This window comes from Cibotium barometz, chromosome 30 (assembly GCF_041138505.1).
Source record: "Cibotium barometz isolate CiBa-2024 chromosome 30, ASM4113850v1, whole genome shotgun sequence".
In the NCBI taxonomy this organism is placed as follows: domain Eukaryota; kingdom Viridiplantae; phylum Streptophyta; class Polypodiopsida; order Cyatheales; family Cibotiaceae; genus Cibotium; species Cibotium barometz.
Window position 1 is genome coordinate 23,000,151 of NC_141075.1, and position 20,419 is coordinate 23,020,569.

Genomic DNA, 20,419 nt, shown 5'->3' on the forward strand with positions numbered 1-20,419 from the left:
TACTCACTTGATTGGATGGCTCTCCCACTTTGTATGAGAGGTAGATAGAATAAATACACAAACCCATAACATAGTTTATTTCACAGCATTACCAATGAGAGACTATACAATAAAAGCCTTCTTCAGAGTTTTATTATTACTAGTGCCAAGGTTTGAACCCAAGACATATATGTCCACAAGTCCACAAGCTAAGGGCATTACCAGCTCGCCGGCACAGCAAAAGCCTTTTAAATTACTACTACTGTACTAATGCCAAAGCATCAAGCAGCATAATGGTTATTTAACTATACATAGCTGCTGTAAAAAGGAGCATGGGCATAAAAACTATACATAGGCATAAAAGTGGCTTAATCAGGTGTGAAGGTTTTAACCTTTGACTTATTCATAAACACTCGAGCTAGTGCCCAGAGACAACTATTATATATAAACTCTCTAAAACAAAAAGAAGTGGGTTAATCTATAGGTGCAATCACCACTTTGCCAACTACCTTGCCAGTCTCCAAGTGAATAAAGGCCTCCTTGACCTGTGAGAAGGAGAAAAGTCCCTTGGGATCTATGATGGGTTTCACCTTTCCACTCTCAAGAAAAGGGTTCAGCCTTGCAAGGTTGGCCCCTCTGGCGGTGAGAACATATGGAATCACTGGGGGCTTGGCTTGAAAGTCTGCAATGGTGAGCACAGCCCCGCCTTGCTTAACCACTTTTGCAGCATTTTCACCATCCCCTGCATTTTTCCAAATCATAATTCTTTTAAATCAAGTGATGATACATGTGTGCATGCATCCATACTACAAGCTCAACCGCTCGTATCTAGATCCATTACATACATACATATCAAAATCGAATCATACATACATAGATACACACTTCCATACATACAGACAACATAATTACATGAATACTTACATAAATATGCATTCATAGATACATACATGTATCTGCACAGCATGCATGCTTACATATAACTACATACATGCATATCTAAATCAAATCATACATTACACTATACATACATACATCTTACAAGTTTACATGCATGCATGCATACTCACATGCATCCTTGTATATATGCATATCCATGCATGCATCCTTACATATAGATACATACGTAAACATACGTGCATCCTTACAAGTATAAATACATAAACATACATGAGGACTTACAAAGATTCAGAATACATCTTACAAGTTTACATGCATGCATGCATACTCACATGCATCCTTGTATATATGCATATCCATGCATGCATCCTTACATATAGATACATACGTAAACATACGTGCATCCTTACAAGTATACATACATAAACATACATGAGGACTTACAAAGATTCAGAATACAGGAACTCATTTATATGTTGGTTATGATTATGATTAAACCTTATCTAAACAAACTAATTTGGAAAAAATTGTGCATTGGAAGTTCAGCAAGTTAAAATGACCAAGAAGAAAAGCCACGGCCTTACCTACTGTGTCGTACACAAAATCGTATTTCTCCGGTGACTCGTAGTAGTTTGATTTGGTGTAGTCAATGGCAACATCAGCTCCCAAACTCTTCACAAACTCTAATTTGCCTGTGCTAGCTGTTGTAGCAACTAGTGAAGCACCATAGACATGCTTGGCCAACTGGGTGGTGTCACAAAACCCATCATCACTTGGAGCACAATTGATAATAGTGCAAGATAAAACTATGGTTCTGCTAGCTACACCCCCTGGATGTGAACTATATGTCTATCACTAAATACCACATATAATCTCACCTTATAAAAACTTTTAAACCTAACCATGCTTATCAGAAATGATGATTCAGCCATTGATACCTGGATGGCTAAGCTGCCCACTCCTCCCGCGCCTCCTATTATGAGGGTAGTTTGCCCTGGTTGGAAATTAGCCCTATCAAAGCCTTCTTGTGCAGTCAAGACTGCTAAGGGCAAGCTGGCCGCCTCTACGAAAGTGAGGGCTTGGGGTTTCAAAGAAAGCACCTTCTCTTCTGCTGCTGTATATTGGGCCAAGGACCCATATCTCTTGGATGCACTGATGCCATTCTCGGCTATGTCCCCATACACCTCATCACCTTCCTTGAAGTTCTTCACCTCACTTCCCACCTTCACCACTACTCCAGCCACATCATAGCCAGGGACATGCTGCATAAAACAATCAGAAGCACAGGGCAACTTAGAGAGGATGCCATATTGCGTTTCTGTATAGGAGTGATCTGTAAGCCAATGGTAATGATGGGTGATCTTAAAGCCAACTGGGTAGCTGAGAAATCACGTTAAGGAGCATGATTGTATAGCAAGAAAACAAGAGCCAAGTGCAAAATCACTTCGAAAACGTAGCAAAGAAAGCGAAATCTTGCCGGAAGAAGCATCCAATTGAGCAGAAAACGCAATTGAGCCGGGAATTCTTACCGGAGAAGGTAAAACCACTTCAAACAGTAGCACTAAGCAAAATTCAACGGGAATTCTTGCGGGAAATGCTCGAGAGTTTCTTGCCGGAAGTTTGTTACCGGGAGGGGAGCGTCGCTGCCTCGAATGTAGCCGTTTCGACGCTTGAAGTCGATGGGGTTGAGAGCAGCAGCTCGCACCTTCAGCAGGACCTGGTCGGGGCTAATCTCCGGCACTCCAAAATCCCCAAACTCCAACACATCCACGGGGCCATACTCCTTGTAATGCCATGCTTTCTGCACAGACATCCTTTTTCTGCCACTCAAAAAGTTTCCCAGCCCTAAGACAAGATTAAACCAATAACCCACAACACTAATCACCCTACCCAACTGGCCTTATTAAACCCCTCTAATCACCCACTCTCTGCTTACCCAAGATTAAACCCAATAACCCACAACACTAAGTACCCTACCCAAAGACCCACAACGCTAATTACCCTTGTAATTACACGACCTGGCCGTATTAAACCCCTCTAATCGCCCACTCTCTGCCCTTTCTGAGTTCAGCATACTACTCACACCCTTTTATCCCCTCTTAAGATTTGTCTAGAATAAAATTTACATCACTTCCCTCGTCATCATCTTCTCCACCTTTCTGTCTAAGTGCATGCACCTTTTTATTGAGACCTTTTCCACATGTTTTGCCAAGGGCTTTCATGCTTGCACTTATGCATATCAAATCTGTCACCTTTAAAAATTAAGGTTGTTCAATTAAAAATGTCAATGGCCTTTACACAATGCGCATTAAGGTAATTGAAATAAGAGTAGATCAGTGGTGGATAGAGTAAGTGTGTTATTCCCCAAGATTGTGGGCTCTAATCGCACTAGCTCTTCCATGAAGACTTCCTTGTAACTTGTCGGATGATGGGTGTTTTTCGTAACCAACATATTCGAGTTGTAATAAAAATAGTAGATTAGTGCCCAAAGATTTATTTTTATTTTTTTTGGGAAACAAGACTAGAGTCTTTGCAAGCATCCACCTTATGCCCATGATGGTTGCCCCATCCAACTTCAAAATTGGACCCCTTGAAGTTACTTTTGCCTTCAAATGAACTCAACTCTTTACTCAGGATGGCGTTCTTTTAAAACCTAAATTCTCATAATTGCATTTTGTTTGAATTATGTTTGAAAGTTAAAACAGCCTATTGCATGTGTCCCCGTGCCTACAAAATAATTTTAAAACCCCTAATGGCTCTACTACATAACTCTTGAATTAGAAAGAGGAAGACAAAAATAAAACCATAAATATTTTTTATTTATCATGACAAAAAATCCCATGGATTCAAAATTGAGAGAAATATATTAAAAATATCATTTATTGAACTTTCATGTGATTAAAATTCTAATTTTCTTTTATTTTACATAAAGGAATATATTCTAGCTTGTGTATGTTCTCCTCATTGTCACTATCATCACCTTCACTATCAATTATTGAATGGTCTAAACCATTGTTCACATGTGTTAGTGTCTATGACACATGTACATGCACATAAGACATGGGTCTGGCGGCCCACTCTTAAAAGAGAAAATGTATGAATATAACTATTTTTCCATTTTAATCACATCATGCTATATAAACACACTTGTCATATAAACATCATGTTGTTTTAATCACATCATGTTATATAAACACAATTGTTTTTCCCTTTTCATCACACCAAACTCTCTCTATCATCAAACTTTGTTTATGTCATAGTTTTTATGCATGTCAAATCCATATGCATGCTTAACCTTCTACGATGAACCTGAAGGTTTCTTTTTCGCCTGTGGTACATCAACGTATTTGAAAACCTTGAAAAAAATAAACAAAGAAAAAAAATATTATTTTTCTCCACTGATTAGTCTCGACCTACTCTTGGAGGTGCCGAGCCCTATATATATATATATATATATATAATTACTTAATTATTTTAAAAAAATCAACACATTTATCATAATTAAACACACACACAGAGATACACAAACATAATATATAATTACTTAATTATATATTGAAAGAGAGAATTGTCATGATAAGGGAATTAGTGGGAGCCTAGAGAGCTCGACCGTCCGGGCAAAGCACGGGCGGGGTTTAGGGGAGCCAAAAGACCAGGTGCGGACCCGAGTGGCTAGACACTTGTGAAGGGCACTATGCTATTAAAAGAGTTGGGGGTCCAATCTGGAGGATACTCTTCTTTTGGGTGTGGTTGGGTGGAGTAAAGAGCTCTGAGCACCCTTGTGGTGGTGAAGAAGAAGAAGTGCAGCTGTTGGAGGCTGCCTTACACTGGTATCAAAGCATCTCGATTCTCATCATTGAAGCTATGCTTTGTGAAAGAGATAGCCTGCCTGTTTTTTGCGCAAGAGCCAATCGCTATGATGTTGTTGTGCTATCATAGTAAAAGCGCCATCCTACAGCATCACAACAACGCGTCGCCTAATGCCTGCACAGGATAAAAAAACAAGAAGAGGTGTTGCCTATCGCGTGAGAGAAGAGAAGCTGTCTTGCAGAGGATTTTAAATCAAGCTTCCACAAAGGATTTTTTGTCTAAGGTTTTAAAACCTTTGGAGTTTTGGAGATAGGAGGTTCACACGCAATCAAAGGTTTAAACCTCCCCATGGAGGAGTTGTCAAGTGAATCTTCAAGGCTATTTTTACGGTGATCAAGAGGTGTTTCGCCACACGATAACTCTTAGCTTTTTATACGGCATCGGTGATTCCGCTTCAAGTTGACAACTCAATTGCTTTTCTAGAGCTTGGACTTGAGGTTGGTGCTTGCGTTATTCTTTTGCATCGCATTTAGAGGGTTCAAGCATCCATATTATGCCCATGATGGTTGCCCCATCCAACTTCAAAATTGGACCCCTTGAAGTTACTTTTGCCTTCAAATGAACTCAACTCTTTACTCAGGATGGCGTTCTTTTAAAACCTAAATTCTCATAATTGCATTTTGTTTGAATTATGTTTGAAAGTTAAAACAGCCTATTGCATGTGTCCCCGTGCCTACAAAATAATTTTAAAACCCCTAATGGCTCTACTACATAACTCTTGATTTAGAAAGAGGAAAACAAAAATAAAACCATAAATATTTTTTATTTATCATGACAAACAATCCAATGGATTCAAAATTGAGAGAAATATATTAAAAATATCATTTATTGAACTTTCATGTGATTAAAATTCTAATTTTCTTTTATTTTACATAAAGGAATATATTCTAGCTTGTGTATGTTCTCCTCATTGTCACTATCATCACCTTCACTATCAATTATTGAATGGTCTAAACCATTGTTCACATGTGTTAGTGTCTATGACACATGTACATGCACATAAGACATGGGTCTGGCGGCCCACTCTTAAAAGAGAAAATGTATGAATATAACTATTCTTCCATTTTAATCACATCATGCTATATAAACACACTTGTCATATAAACATCATGTTGTTTTAATCACATCATGTTATATAAACACAATTGTTTTTCCCTTTTCATCACACCAAGCTCTCTCTATCATCAAACTTTGTTTATGTCATAGTTTTTATGCATGTCAAATCCATATGCATGCTTAACCTTCTACGATGAACCTGAAGGTTTCTTTTTCTCCTGTGGTACATCAACGTATTTGAAAACCTTGAAAAAAATAAACAAAGAAAAAAAATATTATTTTCCTCCATCGATTAGTCTCGACCTACTCTTGGAGGTGCCGAGCCCTATATATATATATATATATATATAATTACTTAATTATTTTAAAAAAATCAACACATTTATCATAATTAAACACACACACAAATACACAAACACAATATATAATTACTTAATTATATATTGAAAGAGAGAATTGTCATGATAAGGGAATTAGTGGGAGCCTAGAGAGCTCGACCGTCCGGGCAATGCACGGGCGGGGTTTAGGGGAGCCAAAAGACCAGGTGCGGACCCAAGAGTGGCTAGACACTTGTGAAGGGCACTATGCTATTAAAAGAGTTGGGGGTCCAATCTGGAGGAGACTCTTCTTTTGGGTGTTGGGTGGAGTAAAGAGCTCTGAGCACCCTTGTGGTGAAGAAGAAGAAGTCCCAAGGCTGGGCAACCTGTATGGGCTGCCCCATACATGCCCTACAGCCATATAAAGGCTGTAATCTCCTGGAGATTGCCTTATCTAATCTTATAATTATTCCATGTCTAAATAAAAGAAAGATTCTATTTAAAAAAGGAAGACCTTTCCCCAGAATACTTCTCAAAAGTCCCACACCTGTTTTAAGGATTATGAACGATGAGTTCAAAAGTGAGAACCGGTGTTTTGGATGCCAAGGTTTTGGTCATCAATTAAAAGACTGCCCAGGATCAAAAGCAGTATGCAGATAAAAAGAGAACAGTCAGAGAACTCAAAGAAGCAGATATGGTCTTCATTCGAATACGGCCCAAAAGAAGTTCTTTATCTCTTAGGAAGATGTGAGGAAAAATGAATGAGGTGATGTGAGTGAATGTGATGTGGTCTGAGTGGATGAGATGTGAGTGAATGTGGCGTGGTCTAAATGAATGAGATGTGAATGAATGTGATGTGATGAGATGTGGATATGGGTAGATGCGAGTGAATGAGATCTGATGAGGTTAAATAGAGGAAAGATGTGATCAGATGAAAATGATGTGACTGGATGAGAATAGGAATACTTATGAAATGGTTGTGGAATTAAATAATGTGGACTAATGATGGAACAATGTGGAAAGATGAGAATTCCAAACTATATGTCATATACGGTGTTACATAGTTCATATAGTGCAAACACCCATAGGCTTGGGTGCGTAGTCATCCATATGCTTGAGATTTTGTAGTTGTTTCTCAAGTAGAGGAAAAGAGTTGACTGATGTGTCAGAGTGAACTTCATGCTCATTTGATGGAATGGGACGTCATATGTTCATGAAGTTCATGGTGGTCTTAGTGGCATGGGACACAGATTTATACATAGATGTTGACTCTTTGGTTGTTTATATGCTTGTTCCATAGTAATCAAGTGTTGATATTATTCTTTTATAGTGTGATCAAGTGCTCGGACAAGATTGAGCTTTGAAACTCACCTTTGTTGGGAAGAAATCCAATGATGGAGAAACTCTTGGTAGCATAGCCATGATCGAATACTAGTGCTGACAAAGTGGTTTCTAGTTTGAGAATGCTATAGAACCATTGGTGAGTAGGGAGACTAGTATTGTTGGATGTTTGTGATATGTGGGGGACGCCCTAAAATATTCAAGGAGCATAGACTCACCTATATCCAACACTCGTGTTAATTTTTGAATGCATGTTTGGTTGCTACAGTATAAATCATGAAAGTATGGAATGACTTTCATGAAAGGAAAATCAATTCTTATTTTACTTGGGCTATTTAGTTTTGTAGAGTTCTTGTCCTTGTAAAACGTCAGTTGCTGTAAGGAACTACGAAATGAGCAAAGTTTTACCAGTATAAAAGGAGGGTTATTACTTGTTAAAGTGAGAAGTACTTCACTCCAGACGAGCATAGATTCTTTTTGTTATTGGATTCAACGTATTTTTAAAAACCATGAGTGTGTTTGTTAGGAATTCTAAGCCAGGGAGCTCAATGGAGTTTCCTAACATGTCTGGCAAGGTTTAAGATGATCCAGAGAGATCAAAGGTAAACCAAAATAGATTTGGTGGTATCCAGAGTGATAACATTTAAATCTTGATCTTGATACTAGAGAGTTCTCTTGATTTAAGTGATCAAATGCATTCTAAAATGTCTAAAAATATAGCAATATTTATTAATTTTTTAAAACCCACCTACAAAAAAGTGATTTATTTATTAATTTTTTAAAACCCACCTACAAAAAAAGTGATTTATTTCAAACAATCTCTAAAAACTAGTCCTTTTTTATGTTTTTTTGGCAAAATGGACTTGAGTTATCATTTGCATGACTTGTCGTTTTTCATGACTTGTTGATTGTCTTTGCATTATGAGAAGTTTACTTAGATACAATTGGTCCTTATTCACACTTGGCTCTCAGTAGTTATCTTGAATTCAAGCATGGTATTGTTGTATGTGCATGCACTTTCAAAAAGCAATCATCACCTTCCTTGCTAGAAAGGTGTGCTAATACGGAGTGATTAGTCGAGGTTTCTACGAGAAGAAGAGTGAGCGCTGATCCGGAGCAATCAGATGAATCTCTTGGGTTATGTATTGAGATTGAGCATTCAGGGGTGGATCCTTCATGCCTTCTTGACCTTGTGTCAAATGGGGGTGATAAATTTATCGAAAGAAAGTGATAGATTCATTTAACTGATATAGGTGTTGACTTCCAATGAGCTCAAATTTTATGAAAAGTCACAAACCTTAGGTGCTTGTTATTCTAGATAAAGCCGTAACCTTGTCTATTTGGTGCTAAACCAAATTGGTAAGAGTGTTCAATGTGTAGTTGAGTATGCATGAAATTGTTTTCACACTATGCTCAAGCATGGTAGATGGCCATGAGGTGGTATCACAAATTGTAGTTGAGTATGCATGAAATTGTTTTTACGCTATGCTCAAGCATGGTAGATGGCCATGAGGTGGTACCACAAAGTTGAGCAACTTCTTTAGGGACTTTGCTATTTATATTCACATTGAAATTTGAAGTCTAAGGCCACTATCACGACCTATTAGGACTCATGGTTAGATGCTAGCCATAGAGTTTAGATATTATAACATAGTTGTTGAGTGAATGTCTTTGAATCAACAACAATTGGGTGCTAGAATGCCCCATACTTTGTGCCGTAGGTGCCAAAGGTTTTGAGTCAATCTAGATGAGCACTTTGTAGTAAGTGGCTCGAGCGTGTCTTGTTAAAGATGACTCTATGGATATTCCAAATCTGGAAGAGTGTATCCACGAGTATGGAGGTGCACGAAGTTACTTAGCCAAATTAACAAAGAATTTGGTATTTAAGATAGACGGGATAAGTGGGGCGAAGTAGTCCAACTTTACCAAAAGTCAATAGAGAATTCACTTGTACAAATTTTTGTTTTGTAATATGTATATGAAGTGTGTACAAGAGTGGTTATATTATCATCGGTTTACAGTTGGGTAGTATATTATCATCGGTTACAGTTGGGTAGTATATTGCCACCTACGGGTAGGTAGTGCATTACCACTGTCATGGGGAGGTAACAAAGATTTGTTATATGCCAAATTTCAAATTAGTATTGAACACAAACTGGATGTTTTATTATTCATGTCAAAGCAGTACAGAGATTGATTTTGTTTGTCTATCAATGTAAGGTGTGTTGAAGACATACCCGATCCACATATCGTAGCATACGTATGTACATACTGGGTAAGCGATAAAGTTATTGATTTATAATAAATTATTTCCCATAATTGAAATGGTTTACGATATTGTAAATAGTAGAGGTGTCCAGTGAGACCACAACTCAAGTTTGTAGACTACGCTACCAACCATTTGTAGACTATTCGACTAAATATTTGTAGACTACTCTACCAACTTTTTGAATCTTCTCCTTGCATAGCTTTACGATAATAGGAGATCTAGACTAGAGTCCATAAAACAACGTAAATGGAGCAAATGTAGTCACTCATGAACAACAAAAAAAACACATTCCAAAGGTGAGAGGTACTCCTCTCCGCTAGATTATTCATCTATGCACAAGCATATGCTCTAAAACCTCATTGGGCTTTCAATTTGACCAACAACAATCTAAGTTGACCTCACTCTTACTTAGAGTGATATTTAACTTTTGAAGATTTTCTTCAAAGATGACTATCAAACTTTCTATCTCTACCCCACTATATCTGTGGGCAAGCCATATAGTTTGTAGAGGTGTTTGATAAAGAGCATTTCAAACTCAGATGTCACATTTTATTATTTGGTCAAATGTTGACCTTTTTACTTTTCCCTTCAAAAAGAGTTTTTGTCCACGAAAATGGTTCAGAAAGTTGTAAACAAATGTTTGTGTGTAGACCATATGGTCATCTATGCATGTAACTTCCCTAAGCACACCGCAGGAAAGCAAGACACACATCATTTATTTTCCTTAAGTACTACAACCAAGGAAACATGTAACACTTGTGTTTTATCTAGAACACCAAACCATAGTTGCCACTTGCAACTATGAAAGATGTCAACAAAACACAAATTGCTACTAAGGCATCGAATAATATCATGCCTTAAGTATACGCTAGAAGTTCTCAAATCCTTAAGAACCTCATAAATGAATGTGCTCTGACATTTAAGGAATTCCTTTGCATGTTCTATGATATTAAAGATATTTTTCTCTTATGGTTAGTAACCACATGGACTTTAATTCAACAAATTTGCACAACTGTTTACAAGTCTTTAGCAAATTGTTCTATAATGTGGTAAAGTTCAATTGACCTTACACACAGTCTAAGGAAAGCTACACTTTCCTCCCTCCAAAATTTATTGCATTCTTCCAAGAAGAGTTTACACATCTCACAACGAAGATGATTTCCACATATACGACGCCTATGTGATGTATAGTGTCTATGCACTACTGCTGTAGATATCGTTTCTGATAGATAGGAAGTTTGATAGCCACTTTTGGAGGGAAGTCTTCAAAAAGTTAGATACTACTCTGAGTATGAGTACGACTGGCCATCCACTATCTAATGGTCAGATAGAAAGAGTTAACCAAGTGCTAAAAGACATGCTTTGAGTGTATATCAATAAAAAGCAATCAAATTGGGAGGAGTACCTAGCACTTTTAGAGTTTGCTTATAATAGTTTAAAACATTATGTGGGTGATTGGATTTATCCCATTCATGTTGATGTATGGTTTCCAGTCGAGATCTCCTATAGCCATAGGGCTAGAGAGGAGAAAATTACCAAGGATTTCCTTGAGGACATGCAAGATATTGTTAGGTTAGGGTTGCACAGAAAATAGAGACACACATAGAGAAGTACACACCACAGCAAGCACTCTCAAGAGAGTGGGAGAGATGGTGATTGATGCTTAGAGAAAATGGATACAAATGTGTGGAGTAAGAGAGTTAACTCCATAATATCAAAATATAAAATAAATGTGGTGTCCTTTCACACCTAATATCCAAGGTGAAAAACCCAAAGGGAGAAAAGTGCCCTTGGTTAGCCCATGTTCACATGTGGCACTACTCATATCATATGTGGCATAACTCATAGCATAAATGCCAATAAATCCCCCCTGTATTGGCAATGTGAACCTATACAAGGTTTGAGAAGATCACTCTCTGTAGGAGAGTAAGCCTAAAGCTTTGCGAAAAGCATCAAACTTCTCTCGAGGAGGCAAGGACTTCATGAACAAATCTTCGACATTATCCTGTGTAGAGCAGTAAGATAATGAGATCTCCGCTCATGAATCCTCTCCCTGACATAGTGATAATGAATCTCTATGTGCTTAATACGTGCATGAAACACTAGGTTTCATGCCACGACTATAGCACTCTAACTGTCAGTGAATATGGTGGTGGTTTTCTGCGAGCACTCACGAAGATCAGTTACTCATCAATCTCCTCAGCCATACACTCATATGTGGCATAACTCATAGCATATGTGCCAATAGATATGCTAAAAATAGTAAGAGATAGCATTTGTAATGCACAAGGTTGTACAGAAGTGTATGCTAACAAGAGCCGCAGAAAAGTGACCTTTGAAGAGGGTGACTTTGTTTTCTTGAAATTTCCTACAAAGTCGGAGACTCTCAAGATGAGAAAGTGTCAAAATCTTTCTCCTAGATATTGTGGTCCATTTAAAATCCTTAAGAATATTGGTGGCATAGCATACAAACTTGAGTTTCCAGAGAGTTCTCGAGTGCATTCTATTTTTTATGTCAGTAGAATACAAAAAACAGTGGATGTTTTTGTGGAACTTATTGAACCATTGTCTCTTCCACATGAACCCGAGAGGATTCTTGGATTTGGGGATCAGAACACGAGGCATATTGTGTACTACCGAGAGACATTTGTCAAGTGGAAGGACAAAGATGAGGAAGAAACCCCACTTGGGAATGCTTGAGTATGCTTACCAAAAACTACCCTCGAATTGTTTTCGTGGACAAAAACTCTTCTTAAAGGGGATGTAATGTCACATATCTTGTAATCTGCTATGTAGGGCTCAACCAGACATGGAGCCCGATCGTCTCGCCGGAGTGCGATCGCGCGTTGGGAGGGTCAGGGTTCAGGGGTGAGACGCTCGGGTCGGAGGACCACGGGCGATTGGGCAAGTGTGGGCAAGCAAACCACTACATAAGCTTGGTAGTGTGGATGCTTATCCATACTCCTCTAAGGTGGGGTGGTGATGAATAAGAGCCCTCCTCTCCTCCCTTATTTATAGTCACTATGGTGGCTTTCTATGGGCAATGAAATAGATTTCCTGTTCCATGTGGTTTGATGATTTTTGACAATTCTTTTCTCTATTGAGTGGGATGCTTGTGTCTTTTGATCCAACCACCGAAAAAGAATTAAAGGGTCTGGAAACTTTCTAGATTGAGTGGAGTCATACCCAATAAAGGATCAGGTCTATCTTTTTATGGTCAGTCAGGATGATTGGATACTACATGCGCATATGGAACAAGCTACTCGTCTAGAACACTATAACCAACAGTATGAAGAGCTAGTGTAGCCACCTTTGATCCCTCTTTGGACATCTTTAGATCTTAAAATTCTTTAATTCTAGATAACAAAGGTGAGACTGATATTGCCATGTCGCTTACATTCACAAGCGTTCCTTTGTTCACCTCATCCACAGCATGGCAACTCGGGAAACTATAACACAGTTCTTTAAGGTCAATTTCACAAGATTCAAGGGTAAGCATCATGAGGATCTTGATACTCATGTTGCTGCATTCCAATATGTGTGCCAAGCCAATCAGATGATGACAAATCACGTGAAGTTAGAATAGTTCTTTCCCACCCTTTTGGATGCACCCATTAGTTGCTCAATATGGAGCTGCCCATTTGCCACTTTTGATTCCCTTAAGGTTGCATTTCTGGATAGGTTTTGAATAGAGAAAAATTTGGTGGAGCAGCTACATAATTATAATCAAGTCCATAGAAGATAACATAGACCATTGAAGTACATGCTACCAAACTCCAGACAATTGACAATAGGCTGGAGGTCAATTTTCAGCATGGACATTACCTTTTGGTGGAATGGCTTGTTTGGGTAGATTCTCAATTTTATTAGCATCATATAAATCTAAAAGAAGATGTGGTATCGGGGGAAGACAATGCTAAAGGTGGGCTAGACAAGGTCACTTGGTTGTCACCCATAGTAATAGTGCAAAAAATGAATGGAAAGCAACGAGTCTATGTGGATCACAAAAATTTGAAATGCATCAACTAAGATGGATCCATTTCTGCACTCCCATTTACTAATTCTCTATTGAATGTTGTAGTGGGCCATGAAATGTATTCCTTTTTGGATTGACAATGAAGTTTTAATAGCTTCGGAAGACCGGGAGAAGATAACATTTGTGACTTAGTGGGGAACCTTTACATCTAATATGATGACATTTGGCCTCAAGAATGCTTTGGTTACTTTTTAGGTAATGGTGAAATCTTTTTTGAATACTTTCTTGATTACATTCATGTGGGTATTTTTGGATGATTTCAATGTGTTCAGCAAAGTGATGGAGCACTTAGTATGTCTATCATTGAGTCTAGAAAAGTGTCGTTCCACCCTACTAACCTTGAATCCGGCAAAGTGTGCTTTCACGATGGTTCATGGTGTGGCTAATAGAATTCTCTTGGGAAAATTCTCTTGGGACACATGGTATTAGCATCCCACAAGAATAGTAGTAGATCCCAAGAAGGTCAAGGTAATCAAGGCATTGAAGGACCCTCGTAACCTTAAGAAACTCGGCCGGTCGTTAGGCCAGATCCAGTGGCATAGCTGGTTCATGACATTCTTAGCTGATGTTGCTTATCCCCATGTATTTGCTCACAGAGAAGGATGCCAAGTATGATTGGTCACAAAGAAGGATGCCTATTATGAAAGTTGCCATATGAAAGTTGCCAAAAGGCCTTCCATTATTTACAGGCTCATCTTAGCTTTGGCTTCGATTGTCAAGCCATCTATATCAGTCTAGACCATTTCATTTGTTCGTTGATACATCTAACGTGGAAATTGGGAGCATACTCATGCAAGAATTAGATGACGGTTGGTTCTGCCCAATTTATTATGCCAATAGAATGATGTCCAAAGTAGAGTGCAGTTATTCCATAATAGAAAGCGAATCTCTTGGCATGATTTATTTTGTCAATAAATTTAGGCAACACCTTTGGGTAACCATTTGACATTCCATTTTTATCAGGTTTTGGTTTTCTTAGTAAATAAGCTGAATTTGGTAGGAAAGCTAGCTCGATGGTAGGTCTTAGTGGATTCCATGATCTACAATTTAGCTGAGGAGACGTTGGTCTATCATGTCTGACTCCTCAAGGTCTAAAATATCTGCTACTACAAGAATTAAATTTCCTATTCGACATACACCGGGTAACCAACATGTAGTTGTGGATTTCTTGTCTCGAATTGAAATAAGAGAGCCATCAGAGGGAATACTGGATTAGTTTTTACATGCATATTTATTTGAAGTAACTATACCTCTAGATTGGTATGATTAAATGATCTTTTTTATTTAACAAGGAAGCTTTCCAAAGGGAATCAATCGGGACCATCAGAAGAGAATGGTTGTTTGGAGTAAAACCTTTATTATGGTGGTAGAGACAGACAGTTATGGGCATTGATCAAATCCTTCACCGATGTGTGTGCAACAACATAAGCAAGAGGCCATACTTACAAAAGCCCATCAAGGAATAAGTGGAAGGCATTTTCTAAGGAATTAAGAGGCTAAAAGATATTTCAAACCGGATTGTGGTGGCCTACAATTTTGAAGGACACATCAAAATTTTCATAAGAAAGTGATGTTTATCAGAGATTTATCAAAGATTGGTGGGTTAGCCGAGTGAGAGACTAGGTCATAAATTGGGTTAACTGAGTCAAAGACTAGGTCTCAAAATTTGGTCAGCTGGATGCCACATTATCCGGTCCTACCCCTGGAACCATTTCAAAAATTGGGTATGGATTTTGTAGGTCCATTCAAAACTCCTACTCATAGTCAATAATAAATACAATCTGGTGGCAGCAAGTTATTCTACCAAGTGGGTTGAGGCTCATGCTCAAAGGGATAACAAAGCCACATCAATTGGAAAAATTCTTACATGTGTCAATCATGACTCGGTTTGGACAAGGAGGGTACTGGTGTGGCCTCCTTCTTGGGTCCTAGAGTTTCATTACGGATCCCAAGAGGGTAATCCAAGTCAAAGTTTTTTACATACTTTAGACTCTTTGTTCTATGGTTGAAAAATGTGTCTGCATGTAAAGTTGGCATCCTTCGGGAGTATATGTCAAAGGAGTTTCATGTATATATGGCTGAAAGAGACATAAAACATCAATGCATAATGCCTTATTATTTTTTGGATCATGCTCATTGCTAGGATAATAAATTAGCTACCCCTTTTCCTAGGATAACAAAATAGCTACGCCTTTGCCCAGTAGCATGTGTAGGTTCTCATCATGCATCTTATTCTTTTTTGGATCATGCTCTCATTGCTAGGATAATAAATTAGCTACTCCTTTTCCTGGCAGAAATTGTAGGTTCTCATCATGTATCTTCTTCTTTTTTGGATCGTGCTCTCATTGCTAGGATAATAAATTAGCTACTCCTTTGCCTAGCAGAAATTGTAGGTTCTCATCATGTATCTTCTTCTTTTTTGGATCGTGCTCTCATTGCTAGGATAATAAATTAGCTACTCCTTTGCCTGGCAGAAATTGTAGGTTCTCATCATGTATCTTCTTCTTTTTTGGATCGTGCTGTCATTTCCAATTTATGCAATAAAGAGGAACTTGATCCTTTGAGGAAGCACATGAAAATGGCCATTAGTTGTAGACCATGGAGGGAGGATGAGTAGTACAATTGAATCCTCACAAATGACACTTGGCAGATTTGTCTTATTGTAAAAAGGCCATTGGTACAAAGTGGGTTTATAAGCTTAGCATTGACCGCCCTCCAAGGCAAGGCTTGTTGCAAAGGGTTATGCTCATGTCCATGCACAATCCCAAAGGGATTATGATGAAAATGCTTACTTTTGGGATTATGAGATGAAACTTAATATGAATACAATCGAGTATATTATTTCATTGGTGTGGCACTTCATGGATGGAATGTGCATCAGTTAGATATCCACACTGCCTTCTTTAATGGTGATTTGTATGAGGAGGTTAATGTATCTCAGCCTCGTCATTATTTTATTCAAATGGGACAAGAGCCTAAAGTATGCAAGTTTAGAAAAGCCTTATATATGGCCTTAATCAGGTTTTGCAACAGTCTAATTGAGAGTACCTTTTACGTGTAAAGAGGAGTAAAATTATTTATTGGTCGTCCTTTTATATGTTGATGACATGCTACTAAGGAGAAGATTTCAACCTTCAAGGCTGAATTACATGTGTCATTTGAGAAGATGATAGATTTAGGCTTATTGGATTATTATTTAGGCATACAATTTATGCAATGTGATGATGGTCTTGTGATGTTGTAGTCAAAGTACATACAGAGGCTGCTTATGTAGTTTGGTCTAAGTTAAATACTGTAAGCATGTTGTTACACTAGAGATAGATGTTAGCCTCAATCTCCAAGATGTAGGTGAACCATTTAATGCATCACTTTATCAACAGAGTATTAGGTACCTCATCTATCTATGCAATATAAGGCTAGACATTCAATTTAGGGTCTGAGAATGTCCAAGCACAATCCCAAAAGTAAGCATTTTCAAGCTGTGAGTATTTTGATACTTATTACACTCAGTGCTAAGGGGGGTGATATTCAAGTGTATGCTTTTAGTGACTCTGATTGGATTGGATACTATGACATACAATTGTCCATTACTAGTGGCTTTTTCTTTCATCTTGATGTTCCATACATATATATGGCTCATCAAGAAGTAGCCCTTATGGTGTCCACTTCAAGTGGTTAAGCTAAGTACATGATAACTTTTACTTACATCGACTGTGGAGTGTGTATAGCGTAGATGCCTTTTGGCACATCTTGGTGCTGGTGGACAAGGTAAAACCCTACCTCCATCTTCAATGATAGTCAAAGTGCAATGATAGTTGTAAGGAAACTAGTGTTTCATGCTTGCATTATCCATTATATTAGGAAGAGAAAGAAAGATCAGCCTAGCTTATGTCTCTGTAGATGACAATGTGACAGAAATGTTCACAAAGTCTCTCCCATGAGAGAAGTTAGATTTTTTTACAAACCTTTGCAAGAGAGATTAGCCTAGCTTATGTCTCTACAGACATGACAATGTGGTAGAAGAGATTAGCCTAGCTTATGTCTCTACACATGACAATGTGGTAGTAGAAATGTTCATGAAGCCTTTCTCATCATGAGAGAAGTTAGAAGTTTTCATAAAGATTTGGGCTTATTGCCATTTGGGGATTGATCATCCACATGATCCCTATACATGTTCACATCATCACTATAGGGGGGATTTGTGGCCATTTATATGGTAGTGATGGACATAGGCTAATAATGGGCCAGGGTACTTTTTCCCTTCGTAGGAGGTTTGTCCCTTGAGCATCCTTGAGCATGTATAGACAACTTATGAGTGTGTAATAAAGAGAATCTGGGGGGAAAAGAGAGCTTGAGTTCCTTAAAAGCGTTTAAACACACACACACAAGAGATGATAGCTGAATTTTCTTCTTCTATCTTCTTCTCTTCTCTACTACCATATAACTAAAAGATAAGAGTACATACATAAAGGGAAAGTGCTCTCCTACAATAACATACATAAAGGGAAAGTGCTCTCCTACAATAACATACAAATGGTTGGTCCATTGTGTGAACCCAACTATATGAGCTGGCGCTATAACTATACCATAACTCTCGTACTCTGAATTGACTGTCACATAGTCTATCATCCATTGGCAGCACATTAACCATAATCTCATCAACCATGACAGTGGCATAAGTAAGGAAGCTATCACCCAAGCAGGTCATCAATGTCCACCCCATAGCACTAGCTAAGCTTGATATCTCAATACTCCCCCTCAAGCTCAACTCCACACATTGCACTCCAAGTAAGCTCCTAAACCTATGGAGCTTCTCTGTGCCCAATGCCTTCGTGAAGATATCAACCACGTGATCCTTTGTGCTAACATATACCACACCTACATCACCTTCTAAAACCTTCTCCCTCACAAAGTGATAATGCACCTCAATGTGCTTCTTTCTAGCATGGTATACTGGGTTACTGACCAACTGTATGCTACTCATGTTGTCACAATAAATTACAACTTCCCTATCCATGGGCTCACCCATATCACCAAGTAGCTTCTGAAACCAAGCTCCTTCACAAGTTGCCATAGTAGCACCCCTATACTCTGCCTCTGTACTCAACAAGGAAACTTTTGGCTACTTCTTACTGCCCTAACTCACATCAACACTCCCAAATGAAAACATAAAGCCATTGGTAGATCTCCTTGTCTACAACACTACCAGCCCAATCAGCATCTGTGTACCCATGTAGCTGTATCTCTATACCAACCTCATAGAAAAGTCCATAATTAACTGTGGACTTCATGTGCCTAAGAATGCCTCTAGCCATATCCAAGTGTGGCTTCCTAGGGGATGCATAAACTGACTCACAAGTGCAACATCATAGCTCAAGTGTCTGGCCTAGTAATGGTCATAGATCAAACTACCACTATGTGCCTATACATAGCGGGGTCCTCCAAAAGCTCACATGTATCTGAAAGCTTTGTGTTCTGCTCCAATGGCACTGAAATAGGCTTACAACCTATCATAATATACTTGGACAACATATCCAAGCCATATTGCCTATGTAATAACAAAATGCCATGAGGTGATCTCACCACCTTTATTCCCAAGAAATATTGCAGCTCACCCAAGTCCTTCTCAAATGCCTACTTCAAATTCCTACTGACATCATGTATGTTAGCATCACTATCACCAATGATAATCAAGCCATCCACATAGATGTTACTAATAGCATGATCCCTCTGTTTGTCTTTTTCACATAAAGTGAAAAATCTATATTGGATATCTGAAATCCAATGGTAACAAGATACTCCCATATCTTGTTTGACCATGCTCTGGGTGCCTGATTCAAGCCATACAAGGCTTGCGTAACTTGCACACAAAATCTGGGTTTGCGTCACTCTCATAACCTGGGGCTGCTTCCTCTTGCAAATCACCATGCAAGGCTTTGCGTAACCTGCACAAAAAATCTGGGTGTGCATCACTCTCATAACCTGGTGACTACTTCCTTTTGCAAGAAGGCATTCTTTACATCCATCTGATGTAAAGACCAATCCTTTTTTATATCCATAGCAATGATAGCTCTCACAGTTGCCATTCTCACAACCGGGATGAATGTCTCCTCATAGTCAATGCCATAAGTCTGTGCATAGCCCTTGGCAACCAATCTTGCCTTATACCTTCTCACTAAACCATCAACATTATGCTTGACCTTACACACTCACTTACATCGAATTGCCTTCTTTTCCTTAAGCAAAGGCACTAACTCCCATGTTGCATTTGCATCCAATGCTAACATCTCCTCATTCATGGCATCTTCCCATTTCTTATTTCCAAGTGCATGCTCAAAAAAGTGGGCTACAACTCCTGTATTGCGTTAACCATGTAAGAATAATGATGGGCTGTATATCCATCATATCTCAACTTGTCAACAGGGTACCTAACCCTCGTAGACCTGTGTATACCTAGATTACTGTGCCAAGTGTCCTAAAAAACAGCATTGGTTCTTCTTACACCAGGAGTTCAGAGCCTCTAGAATCACCATCCACATATGAGTGACCTACTGATAGATCAAGCACACAAGATTGATCTACCTTTTCCTTCCCTTTCCATGATACATGTTCACCTACATCTGTCCTCAACTTGCTTGACCATGGACTAAC

The 20,419-nt window shown here is 38.6% G+C and overlaps 1 protein-coding gene across 1 annotated transcript; it reads right to left on the reverse strand.

The window, feature by feature from the left end:
• Positions 1-105: 105 nt before the first annotated feature.
• LOC147621287 (2-methylene-furan-3-one reductase-like) lies at positions 106-3,440 on the reverse strand. Its single transcript, XM_086823989.1, has 4 exons — positions 2,507-3,440; positions 1,818-2,141; positions 1,464-1,623; positions 106-721 (listed from the first exon to the last, which is right to left on the reverse strand). Exons 1-4 carry the CDS (start codon positions 2,690-2,692, stop codon positions 453-455), a joined length of 939 nt encoding a protein of 312 aa, XP_086680115.1. The 5' UTR covers positions 2,693-3,440; the 3' UTR covers positions 106-452.
• Positions 3,441-20,419: the final 16,979 nt, after the last annotated feature.